This window comes from Apteryx rowi, unplaced genomic scaffold (assembly GCF_003343035.1).
Source record: "Apteryx rowi isolate R43461 unplaced genomic scaffold, aptRow1 scaffold_170, whole genome shotgun sequence".
NCBI classification, from domain to species: Eukaryota; Metazoa; Chordata; class Aves; order Apterygiformes; family Apterygidae; genus Apteryx; species Apteryx rowi.
The window spans coordinates 1,365,012-1,384,118 of NW_020447975.1; the positions used below are offsets into that span (position 1 = coordinate 1,365,012).

General features: G+C 41.6%; 2 protein-coding genes across 4 annotated transcripts in view; one reads left to right on the forward strand and one right to left on the reverse strand.

Moving 5' to 3' along the window:
* Nucleotides 1-2,650, forward strand: part of FRMD5 (FERM domain containing 5) — a 39,169-nt gene extending 36,519 nt beyond the window's left edge. For 2 of the 3 annotated variants that reach the window (XM_026060740.1, XM_026060738.1), the window contains exons 11-12: nucleotides 2,064-2,416; nucleotides 2,596-2,643. In XM_026060740.1, the coding sequence (XP_025916525.1) occupies nucleotides 2,064-2,416; nucleotides 2,596-2,643 (401 nt within the window). Of the gene's footprint in view, nucleotides 1-2,063 lie in introns of all 3 variants that reach the window. The other variant, XM_026060739.1, reaches the window with a different exon arrangement.
* A 3,829-nt stretch (nucleotides 2,651-6,479) lies between these two features.
* The window catches only part of WDR76 (WD repeat domain 76), a 14,189-nt gene continuing 1,561 nt past the window's right edge, over nucleotides 6,480-19,107 (reverse strand). The window contains exons 2-13 of the mRNA XM_026060724.1: nucleotides 18,991-19,099; nucleotides 18,083-18,175; nucleotides 16,119-16,174; nucleotides 15,223-15,343; nucleotides 14,340-14,441; nucleotides 14,196-14,239; nucleotides 13,956-14,109; nucleotides 11,906-12,058; nucleotides 10,287-10,501; nucleotides 9,607-9,759; nucleotides 7,988-8,041; nucleotides 6,480-7,159 (exon numbers count right to left, since the gene is read on the reverse strand). Coding sequence (XP_025916509.1) covers nucleotides 6,904-7,159; nucleotides 7,988-8,041; nucleotides 9,607-9,759; nucleotides 10,287-10,501; nucleotides 11,906-12,058; nucleotides 13,956-14,109; nucleotides 14,196-14,239; nucleotides 14,340-14,441; nucleotides 15,223-15,343; nucleotides 16,119-16,174; nucleotides 18,083-18,175; nucleotides 18,991-19,099 — 1,510 coding nt within the window. The 3' untranslated portion in view covers nucleotides 6,480-6,903. The remainder of the gene's footprint in view (nucleotides 7,160-7,987; nucleotides 8,042-9,606; nucleotides 9,760-10,286; nucleotides 10,502-11,905; nucleotides 12,059-13,955; nucleotides 14,110-14,195; nucleotides 14,240-14,339; nucleotides 14,442-15,222; nucleotides 15,344-16,118; nucleotides 16,175-18,082; nucleotides 18,176-18,990; nucleotides 19,100-19,107) is intronic.

The window sequence follows — 19,107 nt, forward strand, 5'->3', positions numbered from 1 at the left end:
ACCGGCCGTCGCCGCAGGCGCCCTGCCCGCCCTCGCTGTCCTGCGTCACTGGGGAAAAATAATTAGTGGATTTTTTTTCTTTTGGTGCTAGCCAGCCGAGAGAGTGAGCTCAGCCCTGCCCTGCCAGGCTGCAGCGGTTTGCAGGGTGTCGGAAGGATCCTGCCCCCCGGGAAAATTTCCCCTATATCTTTAGCAGCCGCAGCGGTCTGCACCCTCCGCGCTGCTGGCATGAGCTCGCCCCGCTGCTGCATCCATCCCAGCCGCCGCTGTCAAACGAGTCCCCACCGCAGGGCGCCCGGCGGCGGCAGAGCTGCTCCCACCTCCCCGGCAGCCCTGCCGGTCTCGGCGCTAAGACTGCGAGAAGCCCCACAGCTGCAGCACTTGGGGAGTTTGGGGGTGTTTTGGGTGGGGTAGTGGGGAAAATCAATTCTCCTTTTTCTGCACTGCAATGTGCAGCTGTGTTTCAAAAAGGGCAGCTTCAGCGCCGCTGTAACGCCAGCTCAGCCGGGTATTCGGCTGGGCAGCCTGGTTTGTACGGTGACGTTTATTCAGCTCTTGCACGCACCCTCTGTGGTGGTGGTGGGGGTAACCTTTTTTGTAGCAAATCAGTAGAAATTAAAGCTGTTAGTAACTCGTGCCCTACTCCCAGCCTGGGAGCCGCTTGCTCTCCGGGTGAATCCCCGCACCGGCTGGGGCTGGCGGCAGCGGTTTGGCGCAGGTTTGCCAGGTCCGTGTTTCACGGGGGTTCATGTTCCCCGGCGGGCGCCATCGCAAGGACCCGCGGCCCGATGCCAGCGCGCACCGGCTCGTCTGTGTGCTAAGGGACCGCGGTGCTAATTCCAGCATAGTCCTAACGCCCKGGCGGCCACAGCTGTCACCAGCTCTGCAGATTTGCTATTTATTTATTTCCTCTGCTGTTGGGAAGCCCTAACGCTCGCTTTACTGCCTGTGCACAGATGTTCTCCGGGAGCCGCCTTTTACGTTTGATGCATAAATCCACAGCAGGGAGACGCTTGTCGCAGGGCTTTTGTGGACCGGGTCAGAAGTGCTGGTGGCTGCGTGGCAGCATCTCAGCCCCGGCACGGTGGAGCTGCAGCAGTGTTTGCAGGCCGGTAGCAGTGTCTGTGCGGCCCTGCAGAGGCACCGACAGCCTTTGCCACTGCAAAAATGAGGCTGCTTGTGGCTCGAAGGGCGAAGGTAGCAACAGCCTTGCTCGGGGCGCCACGCGCTCTCCGGTGCTGTGAGAAAGGACAGTCAGAAGTTAGCACAAACTTAGTCCTGCAGGGTTCAGGGCGAACAGCGTTCGGCCTTCGCCGGGTTTGGACGGGGCAGAGGCTCTGCGTTTCGTTCACAGTTAAAGGTTATCTGTGCGCGGGCAGCGCGGATGCCGGAGATGCCTTTGCAGTAGCTGCAGCCGGACCGCTGGAAGCTGTCACCCTCAAAGTCATTACAGCACTCGGAAGTGTCTGTGATTGATTGAAAACAAAGCCAGACCCAGGCTCTCCGGGGCCCGGGCAGCCCAGCGCGGATGCTGCCGGGAGCTGCGGTGCGCTCGCAGCAATCAGCACGAGAGTTTGCATGGGTCGTAGCTGGTCAGAATGCAAGGGGACGAGGAGTAGCAGCAATCGTATTGTACTGAGCTACAAGTAACAAGTTAGTCCCATAGTTGCTCATCCTCTCAGTGAGAATAAAGCTATTATTCCCCCCCCTGCCCCCCCCCACCAATTCATTTAGAGCTACATGTGCAGCACCTGATGCTTCCTTAAAAACCAGACACTGTGGGCTGTTTGGGGCACCAGGAATTGGCCAGTGCTTCGCACCCACGATGCTTTATCCCAATTTGTGCCGTGTTTCCCCACCTGCTCCGGCCGGGGGCACTAGGTGGGATTGCAACTGTCCCGCACGAGGGACAGTGCCCGGAGCAAGGGCTGGCGAGCCGGGGCGGGCTGCGCCGCGCAGCAGCACCCGGCCGGGAGCCGGCCGCCCCCGGCCCTCTCGTCCCGAACGTCGCCCACCCTTCTCCTCCCTTCCCCCCTCCCCTTGCTGTTGTTTCCCCTCGCCAGGCCTGGAGTCGCTGCGAGACAGCGCCCACTCGACCCCGGTGCGCACGGCCTCCCACGGCGACGCCTTCGCGCCCCACGCGAGGACCAGCCGCGCCGAGAGCAGCGAGCGCGTGGCCGTCATCTCGGACGAGAACTACAGCCCGGCGGACAGCGTGCTGCCCACGCCGGTGGCGGAGCACAGCCTGGAGCTGATGCTGCTCTCCCGGCAGATCAACGGGGCCCCGTGCAGCATCGAGGAGGAGAAGGAGTCTGAAGCCAGCACGCCCACCGCGGCCGAGGCGGAGGAGCTGGGCGGCGAGCTCAAGGCCTTGTGCCAGGGTGTTGGCGGCCTTGGCGGGACACAAGCGGAACAGGTGAATAAGTTTGTTTTAAGTGTCCTCCGTTTGCTCCTTGTGACAGTTGGACTCCTCTTTGTTTTGCTCCTTCTCCTGATCATCCTTACCGAGTCTGACCTTGACACTGCCTTTTTCCGTGATATTCGCCAGACCCCCGAGTTTGAACAGTTCCATTATCAATACTTTTGTCCCCTCAGGCGATGGTTTGCCTGCAAAATCCGCTCCGTGGTAAACCTGCTCATTGACACCTGAAGGCAGGAGTCTCCAAATAACTAGCCAGGTGGACTCAGAAGAGACCTGCTACCTGTTCCCAGCAAATGGGACCCCTTGTGGCACCATCGGCACATACAATAAGTCCTTCTTTCATGACTCAAAGTACAATGCGACCTAGGACGTTTCTTTCCAAGACGAAGAAAGGGATAGACTCATACCAGATCAGACACATTTCTTTACAGACCCTCTTTCCTAACATACTCAGCTGTTCCGTTTCCTACCTTGGAGCCCGCAGAAAAATTTTAGTTTTTAATTTTGATTTTCATAGATGCGTGTATTACTTTGGAAGTATCAAATAAAGAGAGGAATTTATTTTACTATTGCTACTGATTATTGTATTAGCATCAGCCAGCAGCTGAGATTCTAGAGATATTGTATTATGCAGGAGCTTCAGTAATGGTGCTACTGAGTTGTAATTTAAACACTCGTGTATTGTTACTTTATTAAATCTGCCACTGTGCACAACACTACCACCTTAAAGGTATTGCTTTACAGAGCTTACTCCTTACTAATCAGCGTTTCGTAAGTGGCAATTCATGGTTTAATTTTAATTGGAGAATAGCCTGATTCAATTTAGTCCCGTGAGAGTTGGTTTTGGCACAAATGACAGAGAGAAGCAGTGGTGTAAGTCTATTCCTTTACATAGCATAGCAAAGTGAACGTGACTATTTAGCCTGCTCTCCAAACTCAGCCTTTTGTGACTTTTTCTAAACCTTGAACTTTTAGTGCTCCGGCGGTGTGGAGCTTTCTCATAGAGGTGTCGACCCCCGCGTGAGGAGGGCGCTAGTACCCATAGTTAACAGACATATGTACTCAATTACGTTCGACAAAGTCTGAGTGCGTAGCCAGTAGTAACCATATTGGATTTATTAGAAAGACATTTAGCCTCAGAAAGTTGTACTTGTTTTGTACAAAAAAAGAGACTGTTTCAACGTATATTTTAACAACAAAATGCTATTTTGTTATTGAATCTAATCAAGTCTTTTTTTACTTTATGGATTGGGTGAACATAGTGCGCTGTACAAAGTGATTCAAGTTGAGCAAATAGTTTGAGAATAAACATTTTTGTAGACTGGACTCCTAGCATCAGATTAACCCGTAACTAGTTTTGGAATAATGACGAACGGAGCTATGATTTTATGACTGCTGAAGGTAAAAAGGACAGAACTACAGAAGTAGAGGTAACACTGAAAAAAGAAGCCAATGGGAAACCATCAATCTATTTAAGCAAAAATACATAAATAAAACTAATTCATTTTACTTGCAACATAAACACCAGAATCTTTAGTTATCTGGGAAGCATAACAATCTATTTACAAAGGGAGCAATAAAAGCAAGTTCTATTAAGTTTTTACTGAGAAGTTGGACATACTTAACAAAGCAAATGAAAACAGATGAGCAAGTTTTATTTCATCTCAGGGAGAGATTTATGTAAGCTGGGGCCATAACTGCAGTTTTAAAAGCCTGATTTCATGTTCTTGTCTGTGAGCACGCCACCATCCATCCCCGTGCGCCCGTGCAAGCCCTGCTGCGAGGGGGCGCGAGCGCGAAAGGCGAGCGCCCGCTCCGCACCGAGGTCGGTCTGGAGTCCTGTCCCAACCTAGCGAATTGACACCTGGCAAAAGAGCACGGCACTGAAACTTGAGGGGTAATTACGAAAGGTCAGCTGGACTTTGATAGCTTGTCACTGCAATAAATAAAGTCCATTTTAACTACTGACTGTCAGGGAAAAAAAAATAAAGCAGTTGTGTCGCACCACTGAAGACCTAGCCATAGCCATCTGATTATCACAAAAGCTGAAAAGGATTTTGCATACAACTAATAACTCTTTAAAAGACAGATTATGTTATGAATGCTGCCAGGAGACGAAGGATAGATTTTTACATGATATACTGTTTTATGCAACATAGCAAAATTAACTTTTAGTGTAGTGTTCCTACCTCAGTCTGTAGTAAATGGTGTTTCTATGCAGTGAGTGATAGTCTCAAACTTGGCATTTTTCATCCCGGTTAAAGATGCAGTATTCCGTTGTTTAAGTGCTAATGCTACTGGTGTAACGTCATAACAGCACAGCATTGTCATTCAGTGACACATTCAGCTCTAAATACTTTGTACGTTAGACATCTTCCTTTAAAACAAAATATGACATAGGAAGTATCAACCTTGAAAAATCTTTTACATCAGCTTCCTTTTAGAATAGCTATAAATGCCAAACCTAGTTTACCTCTGCAGTTTTCACCCAGCATTTTACTGTAAAACCATGAGAACTGATAACTTTTTTGTTGTGTTTTTCCTGTATGTTCCACGTTATGTCTTGTGTTTCACTACCTGTTAGTTTTACCTGTCTTTATATTAAAATGTTGTTTCCACAGATTCTTATATCAGAAGAAATCTCTTAATAGCATACTGCATCTTTAAGCAGTAGACAGTAAAATACCTGAAAATGTGAATTTCTTAGTTTTCATAAAAAAATCTAGAAATTAACCTTTCATGTGCCAAATACTGTAAGTTACATTTTCCTTCAAAATGTACCTTTTTCTACATATTCAATATCTTAGTTAGCATAAAATCATTGGTGCCATGAAAAGTATTTTTAAATTTAAATAAATATTTAAATATCATGAAAACAAGAGTTGGTATTTTTGTCTTAGGTAAATCACGAAATTTTTTTAGTATTTATGGTGTCAGTATTAATTTTTTACTTCAGTAAAAACTGTACCTCAGTTCAAAAAAAAATCTGTGAAGAATTTGGCCTTTTAGCATCCCACTCATCGAAGTTACAAGAAATCTCAAACATTCACAAGCATGACATGGGAGCAAGTTTCATTGCAGCAATTCAGGCTCTACCTGCCTCTGAAAGAGTCTTCCCTCAGTTACTTGTATTCTAAAACCTGCTCTGCTTTACCATGTTCAGCTGGCCCGAAGGGTGTTGCAGGCTTCTTTGTAAACACGCATTGCTGCTGCGATGCAAGCTGACACTGCACGGCATGAAGATGCATCTCGCAGATTAGAAGCACAAACACCCATCTCCCTGCGATCCCCGTGATCCCTGCAGCCTCTTCTGCTGAGGATGCCATTAAGCAGGGCCTGCACGTCACAGGAAACGAATCTAATTGCTGCTGAAACTAACAGCAGCGGCAGAGGACCGAGAGCCTCTCTTGGTTCTGACTCCAGGAAATAAGGTTATGCCCATTACAAAGCAGCAGCATGAGCTTCCTGCTGCAAGTGTCGGTGCGCAGCTGAGAGCAGTAAGCTATGTTGCCAAAATGATACCGATACATCTAGATTTACTGCAGCTGAATTGCTTCTTTTAGAGCAGAGGAAAACTACGTTAGCTGTTGCACTTTCTGCAAAACTCTGGCCTCAAAGTGACCTAATAGCATCAGGTTCTTGCAGGACCCATTTGTCAATGCCAGGAGCGCGTTAAACATGGGCTTATAAAAGCAGTAGCTGCTTGTAAGTATTTTATGTTTAAAAGTGCATTTGTTGTCAGTGACGCTGACACATGTCCATGACACAATTTTGACCAAAAGCTCTACTGGTATAACAGGGTCCTCCCTCTCACAGGGGCTCACAGGTGGAGAAATGGCAGCTTAGAGGCACGTGCTCTGCTACGACGGCCCCAGGCTACCTCTGCTCTCTAACATTGCTCTGAATATCAGAGGCAGTCATGCTCTGTTCTTGCACACACCCTGACAATTGCTGTGCTCAACTCATAACCATATAGCTTCTTTAGCCTAACAGCATCAACCCACAAAGACGATCTTCCTATTAACTCCAGGAAGGATTTAATGAGATATTGGACACCTTAACTGACAAGTTTTATTGAAGACATTGTACCAAATACTTACTGACCTTAAGAGAGATTATAGGAGTGACACATAAAACCTGGTAAAGAATGAGTGCTCCAGCTTATATAATGAAGGTGATTAAAAAGAAGTGTCTTATAGGTTTAACAAGCATCCTACAGATAAACCATATTTCAAAAAAGAAAAAAGTTATGTATTTGGGAAAAAAACATCTATTTTGATACAAACCATTGATCACTGGTTGTCATAGTGGGATTAATATCTTTTTTAATTAAAGAAAAGGCTAGATATAGTTTATAAGTTTTATTTTAAAGCTTTTAAAATACACTTTCATCCTGAGAGAATACAGTTAGTTTAAGAACAGTTTAATACAGATTAAACACATTTCATGCAAAAAGAAAAAAAAAATCTGAGCAACTTTTTTCATTCTTTAAACACATGAAGGCGACCACTGGAGTTGCCACCCACTAAGATATTCTTAGTGGGATGAACAACATTAATGGAACACACAGAGCCAAGGTAATCAACATTATAAAGAGAGTGCAACAATTTTCCAGTATCCCGGAAGATTTCTATTTGTCTTGGACGTGCCATACTGCCCACCACAAAGCAGTCTTCCTGTTTAGGGTCCCATATTGCTCTGAACCTAGTTAACCAGCGTCCCGTGTTATTGTTATGCCTTCAGAAAAATAAAAAGGAAGAAAAATAAAGAGATAAATATTTTTCTTATAGAATTCAGTGTTTTTTAAATTGTCATTTACGTCACATTTGCTTAAACCCATCTTTCTCACCTTCTAAACCATCAGCACTGGACCGATGGTGCCACTCGGATCCATTCAGTGGGATGGGACAAAGACATAATAAAGCAAGAAGGTATAGCAAAGCATACTTTGACAAAAAATGATTATTTGTCAAAGTATTTAAACATGATGGCTGCATATTTTAGTAAAAATAGGACAAAGAATGCATCAAGTGGCTTCATAAACAGCAAATCAAGAATTTTCAAACCAGTCACTAATCTAGTTCTAATTCCTTAGTGATCCAAGCCTAACATGATTCACCTTCTAGAGCACAAAATTGTTTTACGAATGTTGAGACTCTACTCAAAAACATGCTCTTTACCATTAAAAAGTAACCTTGTGATATTTAAAAAATACATTTAAAAAAAAAAAAGCATTCTGAAACAAAACACATTTCAAAAATCACAAAATGGTCTGTTCAGTTACACTGGAAGATATTAAAGCTTCCCTATACACTTTATAGACTCAAATCAGGCTATGTCCAAGTTGTGCTTTAAGAACAAAAGCCATTTTAGGCAATTGTGAGGACCAGAGCAAATTATCAGTGTAAGAGTACTGTGGCTGCTCTCACTTGAACAGCGGACTGTGATGCTGGGGCTGTTTGGGAACGCAACGCCATGCTTTCTACCTATCACACGTGCCACAACTACACTTGTGAAGAACTCTCATAGAGGGCTAAATCTTTGGTCCCAGGGTGTTTAGCTTACCTGACAGTACTGAGAACTGCAACAGTAGATGATAAACAGCTGGTGTCATAGGTCCTTTAAAATAAAGTAGTATATTAATAAAATGTACATGTATGTTAAAAAAGGCAGACTTTTCCTCAAAAAACAATATGCACAAATCAGCTCATACCAGACAACACAAGATTCTGAAATATAGTAATAAAAAGCACACAGACATCTAGTTCAGATATAAGCATTCACATTCTAACTGCAATTATTAAATATTCTTTTTTGAATGGACTTGCTTTTAACTAGAATTGAATGTCATCCTATCTGAAAGCTATTGTAAGACAAGAACAAGAACGGCTTACTAAGACGTATCAAAGGTTCCTCTAGCCCAGTATCTTGTCTATTTTGTCACTGCACAGAAAGAATGCCTAGGGAAGAATGCGAGAGAAGGGCAAACATGCACAGCAGTAAAGTCCCACCATTAAGAGTTTCCAGTGTCAGGACTTCCTGAGCCAGGTGTGAGCTCTATTTACAGAGAAAGCATCAACAGATCTCTCACTGCGGGGTCTCCTTCAGCCCCTATAAACTTTTAGGTCCCCAGCACCCTAAGGCAAGGAATTCAGCAAGTCAAAAGCTGCTAAGTTAAAAGCTGCTTTTTCTTTTTTCCCTTCCCTCCTCCCACCCCGAAAGAGGTAGTGAATAAATGACCCTCTACCCATTTTCTCCATTCTGTTGAGCACAAATATTCTGGTTTACTCATATCCGTTTTGTACTCTTATATTTGTTCTGTTTTAGCATCGAGGATTTACACTTTTCTTAACCAGGGCCACTATGGATCATAATTTTGAGAACAAATCTTCAAATAGCTATTATAAATACACCACAGAAAAAAAACAACAGCATTACACTTATGTAGAAGAACTTTTTCCTGTATAAGTGAAAGGGAAAAAAGAAACCAAATTTCCAGACAAAACATAGTGCTATGATGATTATACCATATGCACATTCTCTTCAGAATGCATGTAATTACCCCGTCTTTAAAAAACACATGCAACCTGTATAGTGCCTGACTTTCAGCCTGGCATTAACTGGGCCTCCCATTTTGTACCTACTATTCTTCGGCGCAATTTAGGACTTTTAAACATCTATATAGCCAGTACACAGAGGTGACCACATATTTACATAGCTAGATAACCTAAACTGTGGTCACAAAATGACAAGGTAGAAAGAAAAAATAGGTCTCTAAAAATACAGCTCACAGCACCAATGCAGTTTTAATTACCAAATGGGAGGAAACTTAAAAAGCATGAAAACAGTAGCTCTTTTGCAAAGGGACAACAGTCAAAAATAAATTCAGTTAAAATGCTTATAAACTGTGTTCGTATTCATTAGCCATTCATTTAAGTCTAACAGCACCTGAATATATTACTGTTCACTGTTAAATATTCTAAAGCAAAACGAAAACTAAAGAAAAAAAAATCAAAGAAAAATCATGCAACATTAAAAATGTCTATACAAGAAAGTCTAATAAAAGAAATGATAAGACAAAATGTTCTCAATGATGTGTACTGCAGGCTGGAAAAAAAAAACAAAACAAAAAACACACTAGTTGGTATTTTCCATAAAGATTATTCCTTCCCACACCTTCTTACCTCAACTTATCATCAGCACACACTGTCACTACTCTGTTTCCAGTTACAGGTGAGAAATAGGCAGAAGCAACACTTTTTGTGTGTCCATCAAGAGAGCTCACCGGCTTGTTCCCACTAGACTTCAGGTATCGAACATCATAAATACAAACATCCCTGTAACACACACCACAAAGAACACTTTACAAGGTGACAGGCAAAGAAAACAACTTATATTTTTATTTTCTATTTATCAAAAAACCCTCAAGAGATCAGCATAGGTTTTATGCGAGTTGTGTTTAGAACCTGATTTCAGCAGTGCATATTAACAAACTCAACTACAAAGGCCAGTTGCTTCAAAGGATGAGAGCAGCAAAAATATCCCAAACCAACAACACAGCAACCACCCCCTCCGCTGTGATCTTCTCTCAAAACACCCAGCAACTCATAAGACCATTTCAAACCCACTATCAAAAGGTGAAGGAAAGTCAAAGTATACCACATTTTATTTCTGGTTAGAAATAAAAACTTGTTTTTTAAAAAGATCAGAAAGTCTTGAATATACTCTGAGGCCGACAAATTGTCTTCCTCATCAGCAGCTGATCCTGCTCTCCAAACATGCCTTTTTTAGCTGACTTGCAAAAACCAATGCAAACGGAACACTTAAAGCACAGAATAACTGCAGTTTGTTTTGAAGTACATACACTGAGCCAGCAGCAATGAAATATTGTTTATTCACTGGGTGAACATGGACTGTCCTTGTTCTTTTGAAGCCAATGTCTGCAGAAAGCTCTGAAGATGTTCCTGGGGTCCGTCTGTCCACAACAGTGACATTACCATCCCAGTGTCCTACTATTACAGTGGAGGCATTATCTTCCAAGAAATCAAAGGAAGAAAAGTTTTCTTCACTTCTGCATATCTGAGCACAGAAAAGGTCAAAATGAAACTGGCATTACGCTACTAAATACACTGTTATTCATAATAACCAGAATACTCTGTGGGATGTAAGTTTCATGCTTTCACTTTTTAATATACTAAAAATACTAATGAAGACTACCTAATTTGATAGCTCCAGCCTTAGCTCTTCGTTTAGGTAACCTTTCCATAAAACTAGTATGCTTTTCACAGAGGAGATAATTAACCATCCGAAACAAAGCAAATGGAAAACAACATACTCTGAATTCTGTAAAACTTTTACAAGATCCCATCATCTCTGCATTTCAATAATCCAGTGACTCTTATCCTCAAGTCCATACTGAACGAAGAGGAATGACCACGCTCCTTTCTCCAATGCTACAGAAACCTCTGAGTGCACAAATATGAATTTGGCTTCCTATAATTTGGGGGGTGGGGGGGTCAGATTCAGCACATCAAGCCACCTTATCCCACAGCGGTTTCCTCTCAAATCAGTGATTCGCCAGAACTATAGTAATGCTGCAGGAGAACTTCCATGTTTCAGCTCTCTCTAGGTGAGCAGAGACTCTCCCCATTAACAGTTTTGTTCTTTCCAATGGCAGTAATACTCCTACAGGTCTCACACAGCCATGTAATTTGGCATAAGGCAAGCAGAGCAGAAAAACTGCCGTTCTCTCCCAAGACCCCTCAACACACACTCTTGCAAGTCTTTGTCTGTAAGAAACCCCCGGAACTTCCGGGCTTCCTGAATAACCAATTGCAGGTATTCCCTAAGCAGCTGGCCAGCCTGCAGACCCCCACAAGATTACAGGGCTTGTAAGGGGTTTGGAAAAAAGCTTTAAATTGTTGTAGCCTGTTAATTTTCTAATGCTGGAGATCTGATCAATGCAGACATATCTGTCAAAAAATAAACAAAGCAAGCAAGCATCAAGAAGCTCCTCAATTACTCTGTCCAACAGAGTTAGTCATAGAATTTGCTCACTTCAAGCCTGAGAAAAGCAAAGTCAATTCATGCGTTTTATGATGGCTTTTTGTAAGATTTAGTTCTTCAAACTGTTTTCATTTGCTGTCTTTAAAAGGTACTCTTTTCAAAAAGGAAAGAGGCACATATTGCTTAAGTAAGGAGATATGAAATTAATTTCAGTATGAAATTACAACTGCCTCTGCAGGAAGGAAATTGGGAGTGCCCAAGCTGTGACTATGGTTTATTGACTAGGAAAACCTCTCCACATTTTATAATGTTAATTAAAGTTTACTTCATGTATCCTTGTAGAAACGGAATTTTCAACTTTCTTGTTAACAAAACAACTGCCAAATAATAATTTGGGTACAGTGAGATTAAGACCTCACGGGAGCACATACTGAGAGATTTCTAAGGAATCTGCAGTATAACCAAGGGAACACTTACCTCATCAAAAACAGCTCTAGTAACATCACCACATCGTAGACTATCATAGCTCAGAGACAGCAAGTGAGCAGGATTAAATGGAGAAAAATACATGCAGCTGACTGGATAATTATGTGGAATAAAGACATGTGCTCCTTCTTCAGTCTTACAGTTCTGAAAAACAATTGAGATTTGATGGACACAGATGCTAACCATTATGGTTATTTCTCCTAATTAGTACAATTTTCAAATTAAAGTCTTTATTTTGCAAGTGTTCTCAGTCTATTCTGAATAACTGTAGAGAGGAAGCAGTAGGGTGTGTGAAGAAGCTGGGAATCAGAATAGCTAACACAGGCAGCAAGACTGCTTCTGTAGGACCAGCAGTGCAAACCAACACAGCTTGCCCAGGCTAACATCTGTAACAAAAGGAGCTCCACCTCTGCGTGGAAGAGAGAACTGTCCTCACATGCACCGCTCAACACACTATTGCTAGGCTTGGGTTTTCCTTCCGGTACCATTTTCACCACTATGCAATTACTTTAGCTCAAAAGACCACTAAGAACTTTCACTCAATTTCAGAATTCTATTTCTTAAACAGGAAAAGCTGCAACTTCTTGCTGTCATCTAAGTGCAGTTCTATGTCATTACAGCCATCAATACTGTACCTGGCTACGAACATCTGGTATCAATATTTCACTTTTTTTTTTTTTTTTTAAACTGACAGAATTGGTTTCTCAATTACCACATCTGAATTCCTCGCTGAAGACCAAACAGATGTACATATGCCATTCATATCAGAATGCATATATATTAGAATTAGGTTACTTAGAATTCAAGCTAAATTATGTTATCCAAAATTGAATGTAAGTTATAAATAACCTATATCTTCTCTTCTAATACTGATACCATTACAGCTGTGACATTTTAGAAGAAGTGGAATAGTTCATTTTGGAACAAATACTAATTATTTCCACAAAGGTTACTCTGCTCCCAAATGTGGTAAAGTCCAACTCACTTCAGGAAAATAAAAAAGGGAAAGAAAGAGGGAAAAAGGTAGCTTTAACATAGCTAGGCTACCACCTGAAATGTCATCCCAAGGCCACAAAGAGAGCTCGTAGCATTCAGAGATCTGAATTTACCAGTCACCAGATCACAGTCCTTTATAGCCAGTAACAGTGTCTGCACAATCTGAGCTTTCTAAATTGTAAAGAGCATTTTAAACTTTTTTAGAACTGAATAAAAGTCTCATAGCTAAAGTTAGTCAACCAATTTCCTGAAGCTGTCAAAGCAGAAATGACTCAAGACAGATTCCAAAGGAAAGGTTAATGGCATTGCAAGAAATTAAAAGAAAATTTGCATTTGTGTGGACTGCAAGCAGCTGGTTTGGATGACAGGGAACCATAGTAGAAGACTGGGAGGAAGTTACAAAGCTGTAAGACAGGGACAAAAATTCTTGCTGCAGGACTAAGACAATTCAAAAACCATGGTAAGACTATCTGCAAAGCTCCCCAAAGTTTTCAAAGCCCCAAATATTAAGCTATTTTTCAGAAACAATATATGTAAATATGTGCCAACATGTATTGGCATAACAATTTTATTTCTGCTTTCTGGAACAACAGTGACTTTCTGAAACTATCCAAAACTCATACAAACTCAAAAAAAACAAATACATGTGCATCCATCTCCCCTCATTCTCCAAAAATCAATTATGGTATTGTTATATGGGTACTGTAATCAGACCCTGAACCTTTCAACAGTGAATTGTAATTTTAGTGCTTGCTGATAATATTCTTTCTGCTAGAGACTTGTCTTCTTCCCTTCTCCCCCATAAAATTAAGTGCAACCTTTTCCTTCCATTAAACCAGGGCTTGCCAAGGACCAGACAGACTTCTCAAACAGCTTCAGTGAGCCTCAAATTAATAGACCCACTGGTGTTACCCATAAGAGTGGGAAAAGCACGCAACACCACTGCAAGCCTGACAAAATGCTGTTGTGGGCTGTGCCCCATCTGTGTGTTGCCCCATCCTGCAAGGAACAGCTATGCCAGGTAAAGAGCACACAAGCAACTTACAACATTCCAGAGACCAATCTGCCCAAACTTGTCTCCAGCTGCCACAAAGATGGTGCTTTCAGAAGGATGGATAGCCATAGAATATATTCGATTTTTCACAACCTTTTTAACGTTATCTTCACTGAGGGTCATACTGTTCAGGCTGGCTCGGTATCTAGATGTCATTAAGATATTAGTTACTCAAGACAAGAAAGAAAGAACTAGACAGTACCTAGTTTTTAGCTGTTGTTTTCAGATTACCTTTCCACATCACATGTACGCTTTTCGGTATCATTAGGTTTCGTCTACAGATAGAAAGGAAAATACATAGATATTAGAATTAGATTACTTAGAACTCAAGCTAAATTATGTTATCCAAAAATAATTATTTAAAACTAGTAATACCTCACTTATCCTTGTCCACATAGTCAAGAATTCCTCCGTCAACTTACTGTTCTCCATCTGATTTTCTGGAACCATCGACAGAGGTCCAGCTGGAACTCGAGGCTGGAATGATATTAGTAATTTTCATAGCTTAAATCAACTAAGACTATAGGGTGAATTGTTAACTCTCCACACCTGAGATATTCTGAGAACACATCTACTAGACTACAAGAAACAAACAATAAAAAGAAAAGTTTGTATCAAAATCTCTTATTGAAAAGATAAACAGAACTTTGTTACACACAACAGCAAAGACAAATAGCTGCCCCATCATTTTTCCTCTCCTTCTTGATACTCCACAAGCTTTATCTTCAAGAACTGTACTAAAGGGAGATACCTTTATTCTGCAGCAATGTGGAAGATTTAAATTTCCATCTCTCAGAGCAATAGAATTTTTACTTGTTGCTATATAACTACTTCAAATAAGGTAGTAAATATTTCAAAGGAAAATATCAAATTGCATATCAAAAGTTACAGTGAAGTAACATTAAAACAGAGTAATAAAACTTGGAATTTACAGCTGCTCACAATGCATGGACTGTTGAAAAATGCATAACGTTTTACCTCAAGATCCTACAGATCATCCAAAAATATACTATTTCATCAATTTCAGAGAGGACATGAGAAGCCTCCTATTCGAGATGCTTGAGGTGAAAGAATTTACCTTTTATTACTAATACTGTGTAACACAGCTTCCCAAGTGGCTATAGGTTTTAGAAAAAGCCTAGTAATGATGAGCAGCATCAGTCAATTTCACCAGCACTTCAAAGCACTTCACATGGCTATCCTGTTTCTATGAAGCTTTCTGTACATGCATGTCCCCTTTAACCCTTCCCCATCTTACATATTCCTCTGCTTCTGGCCGGGCAGGTATTTCTGGCACTGGAACTCCTGATGGCTCTACTCTTTGTAAACGCATAGATCTTCGACGTACTGTTTCATCTTCTACCTTTTTAGGCTTAGCCCTAGAAGAATTGAAACATTTCAAAAGTACACACACAATTAAAATAAGCCCTCTACAGTTAAGTAAAAGACCACAAAGCAGGTTCAGATGTACAGTTCGAATACCTTGCCCAGATTTATAACCTAAACAGTTCTGATTCACCCTATGAATGTTCTGATTAATTTTTCCTTCAATGATAGCAACAAACAGCAAAAAAAAGAAAGTTTTTTTACTTAGCAATGAACATACATTTTTTGTTTCACTTTTAATGCATCCTGCCACTGCTGCTTTTCTTCCCAGCCCTCTCCATCATGTTTCTATTCATTAGTCTAGTCTTCTTTTTCCACTTTTTTTCATCGTGTAACTTTATTCTGTACTTAAGCTCTTTCTTCTGCTTTGCTTGACATTGCAAGTCTGTTCTTCTATACCTWCTAGTTATCCTTTCTCCCCTGTATTTATTCCTTCCCTCTCCTTCTTTCCCACTCCCTTTCTTATTATTCATTTTTATTATTTAACATTTCCTTTAGCCATCATGCAAAATATTGTAAGAAAAAAAACTGTACTTGAAATACCTTAATACACATATCACAAAAAGAATAACTTCTGTAATTTGATCAAATATTCATACTGCCATTTTTTTTCAAAGGATAGCAGGGAGAGCTAGAGATCTAGCTTTTCATGAATTCATAGAGTTTAAAATAATCAGTTACTCAGATACAGCTTTAGAGAGGGACTTCTCACCAGCTAAAACACAACAAAGGAACAACGATACAAATCTCATATACAGTTATTTTTACCTTTTGGTGACGTGAGATTGTACTTTAGTTGCAATTTTGTGAAGTCTTGCAGCTGACTTAAAAAGCAGAAAAAAACAATTAAGAAAAGTACCTAACAAGCATAAAAGAACAGCCTGTACAAAATAAAATTATCTAAAGGCTGTAATAAACTATATTATTTATAATGTAATAATAAAAAGGGATTTTTAAATATCAAGCTGTGCTGTTTCTGCTTTGCACTGGTTTTTCACATACCAGCAAGAATTCCTGAATTTCTGTGAACGGTGTATAGGAAAACAGCACAGCCTGTCTGGATGTTCTGTAGGTGTTTTCTTTATGAAGCAAAGAAAATACTCTAAATGATATGCACCAGACAATGACATTTAGAGTAGAATCTGTAACCACAGAGGCCTCCATCCACAATTTTTTCTCTATTACATTTTAAAGACATGCATTATTTAGCTCATTTAGACTCCAAGAAAGATGCATGTATGTTGCAATGTCAGAAGAACCAAATCACAAACACTACAGGCAGTCATACACTGAAACCAACAGATAAAAACCCACATCCAGGACAAACAGGCTTTTGTCCAAAACGCTGCTTCTTCACAGGCAGCTCTGAAGGAAAAGCTTGAAATCTCACTTCAGCATCTGTGCATGCACACAGACAGGAAGGGGCCTAAGGTGCTGGGCAGGAATGCCTATGCTGCAGTCGAGACATATCCAGCCCACCAGTAAAACCACTGCTCTAACACTGCTCTATCCAAAGCAACATGAAACCTGGCATGAAATGATTTACCTGCTTCTTGGTTTTGGCAGCCCATACAGTACATGACACCATCACAACCAGAATGCTACTAGTAACTGGGCTGGCTACAGCTCCCTTTGCTATTCTTCACCACTCTGCAGTCACTGCTGTGACTGCAGTCAGATATTCCTGGTCTTTACTGTCCTCTCTGAGGATAACTGGAAGAAAAGGTGTTACTTTTACTCAGGTCTGAGTTTTGCTGGTAAAAAAGTCTTACTGCCTCCTAGACAGGCCCAACCATGTCTTGCAATCTGGTAATAAGCAAGCAAATGTGCAGCCATTCAAGGAAGGAATTCACTCACTGCTGCCAGAAAAGGAATAGATTATGAATTAAAAAAAACTAGAAGAGAAAAGCAGTGCAGAAAGAAGGGCAAAGAACTGGATACACTCATGCAGATAACATTTAAAATTCCATTACTTTAACTTTCTAAACTACCTTTCCAAAACAGACAGAATTACAACACACGTGGCCGCCCTATGACCCAGACTGGATCTTACATGAGGGAAAGATTCCAGCTGCCCAAGTCGTGCAAGCTTCTTTCCCAAGAGCCTCTCAGACACAGAGCCATGAGCCAAACTGTCCTGACAACCTGAAACCTGCCACACCTGGTGTCTTTAAGGCTCTGCAGTCTTTTGGTTAGACAACCAGGTAACGTACAGGTGTTGAGACTAAAATGCAAGCGCTCAGTCACCTGGATGGAGAATGTCAGTGCACTTGGGAAAGGCAGGAACACGCGTTAGGCAAGCAAGCAGGATGGTGCATGTACAGCCAGTCACCTTGCCCAGAACACAAACACAAGCACCCTCATGTGAAAGAGGATTGTGTGTGTGTTTGGTTACCTAAGAGCCACCTCATCTGGTCCTACGGGGTTCACACATACTAGCATGGTTGGGTTTACAGAATACTGCATGAATGGAATTTTTTCCCCAACTTCTTATAAATCCAATTAATGATTTCCCCTCTTTAAAAAAAAATCTAACTAGCGACATAGAAAACAATTCTTTAGAGACTAATTCAGGCAGAGTAGTCCTGATGTCTTAGGAAGTTTTCATGGCTTTCCTCACACGCTTATCACTGTTAGCGAAGGATTTCACAAAAAGAACGATGGGTCACTTCCTATATAACAATTACTGAGAGAGAGAGAGAATATTGACTGTAGTCAGAATCTATACAAACCTCATGCAGCTTTAGAGAAGCAAAGAATTTAGCATTTTCTGTAATGTTCTTTAGTCTTTTCCTCTCATAGGCTGATAACTGCGAAGATCCATCCTACCAAAAAAAAAAAAAAGCTAATTACTATACCGTTAGGTAGCATGCTAGAGATTTCCCAGACTTCTGAGAAGTGAGTTTCTAAACTATGAGCGTCTAAATTACTTAGAAGTGGTTCAATATATTAATAATCAACAACAACAAAAAACAAACTGGAGTAACCCCACATCAATACCAAAACCTCTGTCTGTGTAGGTACTAGCTTGCATTACAGAAGTTATTATTAGCATAAATTATACAGAAAGGACTAGTTCCTCAAATTTTGCTAGAACTAAAACAAAGTTATATATTAAAGTGAAGCTATTCAATAAAAAAAACTTTACCAATAAGACACATATAGTACATAAACAGAATATAGTCTTAGATCATTTTTATATCTTACAGGTGATAAGGTGGATTAGACGACCTGAAAAGATGATTTTATATAAATGAACACTGAAAAAACATTCAGCTCCTATGACTGCATCCATCCATAAAGAACCCTGGAAGGTGGCTATCAGCAGCACATCATCTGTGTTTTTGCTGCTAGGATTTTATACGCTTTGATAGCAAGAGCATTTTCTCATCCTTCAGACATTCTGGAAGGGTAAAACAAAGTCTCATAGCCTCTGTCAGTGTAGTTAAAAAGATTCCACGAGGAGGAAAAACACCTTCCAACTCTACTTTTATAAGCACAACAAACACGTGCCTCGAGAACTGTGGAATAACTATTTCTTCCGCCGCAGCCGAAGAGCAAACAACCGATTTCAAGCCCGCTGCGGCTTCAGGAAAGCGCCCCGGGGTGGGCGAGCCCCGCACGGGCGCCCGGTACTCACCGGGGCAGCGTCTCCCGCGTCGCTCCCGTCGCTGTCGGCATCCCACGGGCCCTCCAGGCCGTTGCCGGCCTCGGCGGCGGGGGGCGAGGCGGGGGCGGGTTTCCGCGGGCTGGGCAG